At 48.7% G+C, this 10,000-nt stretch overlaps 1 protein-coding gene across 1 annotated transcript in view; it reads left to right on the top strand.

The window, feature by feature from the left end:
* Positions 1 to 9,214: 9,214 nt before the first annotated feature.
* The window catches only part of LOC311324042 (heparan sulfate glucosamine 3-O-sulfotransferase 3A1-like), a gene marked incomplete at its 3' end in the record, with an annotated part of 35,074 nt that continues 34,288 nt past the window's right edge, over positions 9,215 to 10,000 (top strand). Inside the window, exon 1 of the mRNA XM_084456413.1 lies at positions 9,215 to 9,949. Within this exon, the coding sequence (XP_084312539.1) occupies positions 9,339 to 9,949 (611 nt within the window). The 5' untranslated portion in view covers positions 9,215 to 9,338. The remainder of the gene's footprint in view (positions 9,950 to 10,000) is intronic.

Here is a 10,000-nt window from a genome sequence, read left to right as displayed (position 1 = left end):
GAATTTCCAGAGAGACGGGTCTCCAGGGATGGAAATCACGTGTTGAGAGGCTTCAAACGCATCTCCTGTTCCGACACGAGAGCTGGGTCTGCCAGTGTAATTGAGTTGGCACACTGCAGAAGCTCCTCACCTCCACCTCAAACCTGGGTTCAAGGAGGGTTAGGGTTCGAGGAGACATGGTTGGAGTGTAGGGTTATGGTTAGTGGAGAGATGGTTGGAGTGTAGGGTTATGGTTAGCGGAGAGATGGTTGGAGTGTAGGGTTATGGTTAGCGGAGAGATGGTTGGAGTGTAGGGTTATGGTTAGTGGAGAGATGGTTGGAGTGTAGGGTTATGGTTAGTGGAGAGACGGTTGGAGTGTAGGGTTATGGTTAGCGGAGAGATGGTTGGAGTGTAGGGTTATGGTTAGTGGAGAGATGGTTGGAGTGTAGGGTTATGGTTAGCGGAGAGATGGTTGGAGTGTAGGGTTATGGTTAGTGGAGAGACGGTTGGAGTGTAGGGTTATGGTTAGTGGAGAGACGGTTAGAGTGTAGGGTTATGGTTAGCGGAGAGATGGTTGGAGTGTAGGGTTATGGTTAGCGGAGAGATGGTTGGAGTGTAGGGTTATGGTTAGTGGAGAGATGGTTGGAGTGTAGGGTTATGGTTAGTGGAGAGACGGTTGGAGTGTAGGGTTATGGTTAGTGGAGAGACGGTTGGAGTGTAGGGTTATGGTTAGCGGAGAGATGGTTGGAGTGTAGTGTTATGGTTAGCGGAGAGATGGTTGGAGTGTAGGGTTATGGTTAGTGGAGAGATGGTTGGAGTGTAGGGTTATGGTTAGTGGAGAGACGGTTGGAGTGTAGGGTTATGGTTAGTGGAGAGACGGTTAGAGTGTAGGGTTATGGTTAGCGGAGAGATGGTTGGAGTGTAGTGTTATGGTTAGTGGAGAGATTGTTGGAGTGTAGGGTTATGGTTAGCGGAGAGATGGTTGGAGTGTAGGGTTATGGTTAGCGGAGAGATGGTTGGAGTGTAGGGTTAGGGCTGATTCATAGTCGACGTAAACAACGCAAGCTATGTTGTGAACGCAAGCTCCAACATGACTTGAGAGCTTGCGTTCTGTGTCAGATGCAATACATCTCCAGTCCAGCAGGAATTGCACTATTGCTTGTGTCAAGTGACAAATTTAGGCATGACACACGCAAGGATGTAACGAGATCTTGTGTGGCCTTGCGAAAATTGTGTTGCTTGCGCTTATGTAGTTTGCATCGACTATGGATCCGCCCTTAGGGTTAGTGGAGACATGGTTGGAGTGTAGGGTTAGGGTTCGAGGAGACATGATTGGAGTGTAGGGTTATGGTTAGCGGAGAGATGGTTGGAGTGTAGGGCTAGGGTTATAGGAGCCATGGTTGGAGTGTAGGGCTAGGGTTATAGGAGACATGGTTGGAGTGTAGGGTTATGGTTAGCAGAGAGATGCGGCTGAAGTCCAGACTCTCTCCTCCGTAGAGAGTCTGGCTCCGAGACTAGTGCAGGATAGACAGCTGGGGTAGTGATGTAGTTGGACGGGACACAGTTAGACTAATAACATGAACCTGACTCAGGAAACATACAGGTGCTGTTACCTACACTGCTGTACATCACACACACACACACACACACACACACACACACACAAACACACACACACACACACACACACACACACACACACACACACACACAATTTGTCAGCGCTCTTTGATTATACAGTGTGGTCAACAGGGTAGCTCGCATACTCCAACTGTTATTAACAAGTCATTGAAGGCAGAAATTTTAGTAGACTTGTGGGTCCTGTAGAAAGTCCAGTGGTAACAGAGGAGGACCTGGCTAAGTCCACCACATGATACCACGCCAGGCACTGACAAATAGTCTTCATTAGATATTTTCCAGATGACCACGCGTGATCTTGTGTGATGTGAGTGTCAGGGCGATAGGCCAGTTTAAAGTCTGGCCCTAAACGTGAAACATGACCAGGCCAACCCCCGATGCCACTGAGAGAGAGTTTATTGCCCCAATCAACGATAAAAAATAAACTCAATATAATTTGGTTGCCTTCGGTTCTGTTCAATAATGTAATTTAGTGATGGAGATGGAGTGATGGAGTTCTGCATTCATACGACCAGGCTGTTTCCACACCGCATATGTTATCACATAATACGTACCAAGCCTGAACCCAGACTGGACAGGTCAGACGTTTTCACCAGAGCGTCAGATTCCTGGCGAGCAGCATGGTCCAGTCTCCTGGCCTACACCATGTCTGGCGACACCAGCTGTAACGCTATCTCTGCAGACCTCACCCCAAACACACACACACACACACACAGGTATACATATACACACACACACACACACACACATATATACACACACGCACGCACACACAAGCATGCACACACGCACACACACATATATACACACAAACACACACACAAGCATGTACGCCATGCACACACACACGCACTCATACACACACACACACACACTCCTGGTGTGTGGACCCGGGGAGCCAGGTTGGAGGTAAATAGTGTCCAGGCTGATATGAAACCTTTGAGCAGAATAAATCTTCCTCCATCCTTCCCAGCATCATTAGCAGGAGGAATCTGTCTCTCTCCAGGGGTAAGGTAATATCCGCCATGTCTATCTCTGCTGATACACCCTTGAGGGACTTCACTTAAGGGGGATGGGTGGATGGGGGTGAGGGGAGGGGGGGTTGGGGCAGCAGAAACAGCCTCTCTCCATATATCATAGCTGACACCTCCAGGCCTGGCAGCTTGACAGCAGCGGCCCCCCGTCTGCCCCCCCCCCCGGTCTCTGAGAGTAATTCTTACTCGGCACGATCACCACGCAGACAGAGGTGCCTGTGTGTGTTGGCCCTGGTCTGGACTCGAGGCTGTCCATCACCGGAGGGCTGACGTTGACGTTGATGTTGACTGGTGCCTTGGTGGTAGCACCGCACCTCGGCACCTCCCAGCCTAACCCTAACCCTGGGAAACGCGGAGGAGATGGCAGGTCCACATGCACCTAGATCCTGGGTGTATCACTGTACATGAGAGGCTGATCAAGCTAATGGTTGGATGTAATTATTAGGTGGTTGATTAACATGATGTCCTATATTTCCATCAGTCCAGACCAGAGATATTCAACTCTATGTAAACCAGAGATATTCAACTCTCCTCTAAACCAGTAAACCAGAGATATTCAACTCTCCTTTATGTAAACCAGTAAACAGATATATTCAAATCTCCTCTATGTAAACCATTAAACAGATATATTCAAATCTCCTCTATGTAAACTAGTAAATCAGAGATATTCAACTGGCTTCCTTCCTCACATACATATGAAACAGCACTAGACTACCGTCTACAGCCCTCAACACTGACCCTAACCAGCAGTAAACTACAGCCCTCAACACTGACCCTAACCAGCACTAAACTACAGCCCTCAACACTGACCCTAACCAGCACTAAACTACAGCCCTCAACACTGACCCTAACCAGCACTAAACTACAGCCCTCAACACTGACCCTAACCAGCACTAAACTACCATCTACAGCCCTCAACACTGACCCTAACCAGCACTAAACTACCATCTACAGCCCTCAACACTGACCCTAACCAGCACTAAACTACAACCCTCAACACTGACCCTAACCAGCACTAAACTACCATCTACAGCCCTCAACACTGACCCTAACCAGCACTAAACTACCATCTACAGCCCTCAACACTGACCCTAACCAGCACTAAACTACAGCCCTCAACACTGACCTAACCAGCACTAAACTGCAGCCCTCAACACTGACCCTAACCAGCACTAAACTACCATCTACAGCCCTCAACACTGACCCTAACCAGCACTAAACTACCATCTACAGCCCTCAACACTGACCCTAACCAGCACTAAACTACCATCTACTGCCCTCAACATTGACCCTAACCAGCACTAAACTACCATCTACAGCCCTCAACACTGACCCTAACCAGCACTAAACTACCATCTACAGCCCTCAACACTGACATACAACCCTAACCCTGTACCACAAGCATCCAGACCCAGTTAGCAGCCCAGTCCACTCAAATGCCCTCTCAGTGGGTCTCTGTAGCATTACTGGCCTGTTGAATCCACCATCGGCCTGTCTTCTCTACATACTGCTCAGCAGGAGATGGCAGTTCGCGCCTCTCACATGCTGCTTTTTAACGAACCAGCGCTGTCCAGCTGCCTCCTGATGGACCCAGGCGTAACGCATCATCAGTGCTGGACGGTGGTTCAGGCCTCCGCTGTCAGGCCCAGAGCCACGCTGGGGTCCGCAGGTACCTTACTAGTTCATGTGGGATTGCAATCTATCTAATGATACGGTCACCTCCACCACTGTGACGGCCCTCTGGTCCTGTATGGGTAACCATCCTGGATCTGTTCTCTAACCAAGCAGGTAGGCTACCCAGTAGGCAGGACAGGAGCCCAACCAGGACAATTGGGGACAGCTGCCTGGTTGTCTTGGGTACAGCTTAAAAGGCACTCCAGTCCACAAGCTCTCTCTCTCTCTCTGCCTCTTTCTCTCTCTCTCTCTCTCTCTCTCTCTCCACCAACACCATTACTCTGGGTTTGGCTTTGTTTTGTTATCCTACGTCATACAACACTCTCCTCACCATACTTTCCACAGCATACACTCACGTACCCTACTGATACACTGATTCTCATACCCCATGGATCATTGTTTTGTCTTCAGTTGTATACCTTATTTACATTGAATTCTTGATTATTTCAATTATACATGGTGTCTCCCTTTTTGTTATGGCCAAGAGCCAGGTCATAACAGCCACTCAGAGAGGACTGTGTTCCAGCAATATGGAGGAGTACATATTCTATGCCTCGTATTCTCCGTGTGTGTGTGTGTGTGTGTGTGTGTGTGTGTGTGTGGGAGGGGGTGGACAAGTTGTTCATTCAGTTGAAATTATACTCTGTACTAGAAAATTACAATCCAGCTCTTGTGGCTTGCCAGCGCTCGCTAGCGAGGCACGTTAAGGTTGTGTTTCACACTTTGCCCTGCAGAGACAGTAAACTCAAAGTCACCGTGACACCTTTTTTTTCTCTCGTCGGGTGCATTTGGAAATTGGTTTGGAGGGTTGTCCCGCTGCTTTGATATGATATACCATATGTACCATTAACCTTCTGCTGCTCAAAGCAGCTTGTCTTTGAACCATGTCCTGCTTACTGGAAATATGAGGGCCATGTAGCTGGAAGTGCTCCCACACCGCCCCTAGTCTCCCTCCCTCCCTCCCTCTCCCTCCCTCTCCCTCCGTCCCTCCCTCTCTCTCTCTCTCTCTCTCTCCATCCCTCTCCCTCCGTCCCTCCCTCTCTCTCTCTCTCTCTCTCTCTCTCTCTCTCCCTCCCTCTCCCTCCATCCCTCCCTCTCTCTCCCTCCGTCCCTCCTTCTCTCTCTCTCTCTCCCTCCCTCTCCCTCCGTCCCTCCCTCTCTCTCTCTCTCTCCCTCCCACTCCCTCCGTCCCTCCCTCTCTCTCTCTCTCCCTCCCTCCCTCTCCCTCCATCCCTCCCTCTCTCTCTCTCTCTCCCTCCCTCCCTCTCCCTCTCCCTCCCTTTCCCTCTCTCTCTCCCTCCGTCCCTCCGTCTCTCTCTCTCTCTCCCTACCCTCTCTCATAATCAGCTGCGTCCTGCTGCCTCTCAGAGGAAGGAATGTGACACGCTAACTGCTAAAATGCTAACTTGCTAACACAGACCCCACATGCTTTGGATATACACATCAAAAAGACTGTCTGCATGACGCACAGATACAACAACAACACAGTATAATCTTCAACATGAACTGTCGATTATGAACGACTTGTTCTTGGGAGAATAATTGTATCATTGCAGTGCTGTGACTGACTAACTCCAGGGGTACACAGCTTGACTCATAAAATATTGATCTAAATTCCTCAGGGTTAGTGGCTCTGTGATACAGGTCATGCGAGCACAAATAAATAAAAATTAACATATCTTGTACAGTATACAGTATGTATGTTTACGAGGTCAGAGGTGGATAAGGTGTTAATCTTCCCTTGTAGCATCCAGTCTGACTATGGAGGTGGATAGATAGATATAAATGAACTTCAATAATCTGCCAATTCAGCAATGGGAAATTACAGCAGGTAAGGTTGGAAAAGCAGAATATACATGCAGTAGTAGCGAATAAGCATACAAAAAGGACAAGGAATATATCCGTCCATACGTACGTAATGTTGATAATGTTCATAACCTCCAGCCTGACTATGGATGTCCTGACTATCACTCCTCTGGTCCCTGTAAACATCAGCAGACAACGGAGATACAGTAACAAACGATACCTTGTTGACGTACTGTTGAAACGTTTGAATGTTGCTATTTGAAAGAACATCTTGAGCATTAATCTGATTAAGAGGTTGATTTATTTGTGTTTCCGTAGTTCCTAATAGGAACGCTTCCTCATCGCAGGACGATGGGACTACAAACACCACCTCTCCGAGCGGCCGACAGCTGTGTATATACAGCACATACCCTCCCGCTCTCAGCGGAAAGAGACATGTTTGTTTGAGTGAAACATAGACAATATCCTCCTATATGAAACCACGCAGGGCTTCAAGCCTGCCTAGAAGGATATATACAGGGCATGATATGTTTGCATGTCATAAACAAGTATATGGAGAGATGGATTTCATCAGGCCATGAAGACTGATATATCACCCTATTATAACCACACAACAGTCTAAAATAGTTCCTTACTACAGTAGATTCTGTGTACTAGAGGATGACATCATATCTACTGGGTGGTATGTAGGGTCCTTCTCAGCTCTCTAACTCGTTTAATTGAGGTCTTCAGTGGCAGATGTCACTTCAATTAGAGCCAGAACAAAACATATTAAGAAGTTGCACTGGTGCAGCCAGGGAAATTTGTGGGAAAATTTGTAATGTTAATCGTAATTCACCCAAGGAACTTGTCATAAATCATAACCTGTATGCAATTTAATGTTTTACAGGGTAGCATGCGCTTCGAACAGTGTTTGTGTTGTATGCATCAGGCATCATACCATGCTTACATGCTACGATAGCAAACTTTAATCCTAGAAATGGAATGCTGTTGTGGTATAGGGTTCTTTTCGCACCAGTCTTTTGACGAAATTAGACGACAAATCAAATCTTTCACAACGTTGGGTTTTCAGTCCAGGAAGGCTCTGGCTCTAATACTGGCAGTAAAGACGTCTCCTCTGTCCTGACAGGCACCCAAACCTCAGATGTAAACCTGCCTGGAGATGATGTTCAGGCCTGAGACGCCCCGTCTGACACCGCCGGCCAGCGTAGCCATGGAGACGGAGGAGAGGATAACCACATCTCACTCTTAACAGGACATTTGGGAGGAAAGAAACACCAACAGAACACCCCCACACCCGATATATCTGTAAAACAACAGCGGGACAGCGATTATTTCATGGTTTCATAACCATGCTGCGTCCGGGAAACGTATTCCCTCAGCAGTGTAACATGCAAGTATGTATCATCAGGATAATAAACTGTTTTGTTTTTGCACTCTCTTCAAACTGCAACCTCCAAAACTCGGCATCCAAGATTCCAGAAAGCCTGCGTGTGTAACCATAGTACAGTCATTTGGATAAATGGTGAACATGAAAGTGAAGGTTTCGTTTTTACATGCCTTCTAGACTGCTTGCACATTTTTGCAAAAGTGCCAGAGTCTGGGTGTATAATTACACACTAAATGCTGTTTTTTGTTTTGTTTTGTTTTATTTTGTTTGATGGAAAAGTGTGTCCTTGCACAGACAGCAGCTCAGTCTCAGAATGACAGTGATGTCAAGTCCCCAGAACACCCCACTACAGATATCCCTCTCTCTCTCTCTCTCTCTCTCTCTCTCTCCCTCCCTCTCCCTCTGTCCCTCCCTCTCTCTCTCTCTCTCCATCCCTCTGCAGGCTTGGATAGTCAATGAACGTCTGTCCTGTCCAACTCTTGACTGACCGCTTCCGAACACCGTAGCGTTAAGACGCCGAGCTCCGAGGGAACCTCCCAGCATTCCTCCATCCTGGGTGCCTGTGCTGGAGCGACACTTGTCAACATTTGACCCCTGGGGGTGTTCTGGGCTCAGGGGGGCGGCCATGCTAGTGTCTCTGTTAGGGAGGTGGAAAGGGCTGGGGGTGTGATTTGTTAAATGTGGGGCGCCCCCTGTATTGTGTCTCCAACACGGGGACATCTGGCACAAGCGGTCCGGCTCTGTGGCGGGGGTCTCCACCCTCTTTCTGGCCCAGTGAGCTGCGCAGCGTTGAGGCACTGCCCCGCCATTCACATGCTAATGCTCTAAAGACAAGAGCAGATGTGAAACATTTGGTTCTGTTCTTGTTCACTTGTAAAGAAATAATGTGGCCGTTATCATGATTTTACTTTTTCTGTTCCTCTGTGTATTATTAAAAAGGAGAAGAGAAAGTTCACAGAGGCCAGTCTTCCTAGGTGGCCTGGCCTGCCCGGAGGTTTACATGTGTGAGGATTTGAAAGATCTGGAGTGATGGAGAGGCAGCCCACGTTGCCGAGTACTGATAGAAGAATAATGTGATAATGAGATTAATCGACATAGCTTAACGGTAGTTTAACACTATCAAACGGCAGTGTGTGTGTGTGTATGTGCGTGCGTGTGTGTGTTTCACAGATTGTTTCAAATATGTCATATAACCAATAATGAATTTATTTATTTTTTAATATAAAAGTTAAAATGTGAGTGTCCGTTGTCTTCCAGCCACGGTGACCCTCGTCTCTTCAAGCGCATCGGCGACAGCAGGTTTAGGACAAACACTCACGCCGTGCTGGCATTTCATTGGCTCCCTACATGCCGCTCATACCTTTGCAGTAGTTAAACACGTTCTCATTGGGTCCACGCGTGCCTCTCGTCCACTGATGTTGTGCAGAAGTTCACCAGCCGAAAACAACTTGCACACGTGTGGAGGAGAGACAGAAGATGAAGTCAGCGCAGCCACATTTACATCATGACTGGGCAGTCTTATTGCTGTAGTTTATTGGCAATACTATTAAGGTAGGCTATCTTGTTTTAATGCGGTGCATCTTATATCAAAACCAGATACAACTGCTACTGGCGTTTTCTGACGGTGTGGCTACATGAGACATTATTTCCTAGAATAACATTTCTTGTTTGGAACACGTGAGGGTTATTTTGGAGTCGGTCTAATCCACAGTGGATGCGGGCAGAGCGCGAGCGGTCCTCTGTTTCTCCATGGCGAGACCCGAGGATGTGTGTCTAGCATGGCTCCGGTGCCTCGACCAACCTCCCGTAGACCGGTATGGCGTCTAGCCGCGCTCGCCCGGACCCCCTGTCCCGAGGCATCTTGAAGAAGTTCGTGGTCATGCTGTGCTCGCTGCTCACCTCTGTGTATCTCCTGCACTGCCTCACGGACCGCTGCAGCACCATGCCGACGCCGGTGAAAGCCTCCGAGCGAGTCGTGGGCTTCCTCGCTACGGAGCTGCACGACTTGAGGTCAGTGAGGAGAAAAAGACTGTTGCAAAAATGGACCATGCAGTCCGACCTGGGCTATGACAGTGCCGAGCGCACCCCGCGGCTGGACCAAGCCGACGCCGGCCACGTTGCGCTCGGAGTCGCACCTCGGGTGGAAAGCGAGGATCCGGCTCCGTCTCACAGACAGCTGTCTCTGGATCTAGTCTCATCCAGAGGGATGTCCCCCAGGTCCGCGGAGCAGAGCGAGGAGGGTCCAGGTAGACTCAGTCCGCTGGGTGAGGGGACCAGGAAGCTCCCGCAGGCCATCATCATCGGCGTGAAGAAGGGAGGGACGCGCGCGCTGCTGGAGTTCCTCCGCGTGCATCCCGACATCAGAGCCGTCGGAGCCGAGCCGCACTTCTTCGACCGCAACTACAACAACGGGATGGAGTGGTACAGGTACGATATTCATTCATCATTTAAAATCTAAAATATATATTAATAATATAT

This window comes from Borostomias antarcticus, assembly GCF_949987555.1.
Source record: "Borostomias antarcticus genome assembly, chromosome: 22".
NCBI lineage: Eukaryota > Metazoa > Chordata > Actinopteri > Stomiiformes > Stomiidae > Borostomias > Borostomias antarcticus.
The sequence above is the reverse complement of the archived record's forward strand: the minus strand, read 5'-3'. Positions and strand labels throughout refer to the sequence as shown.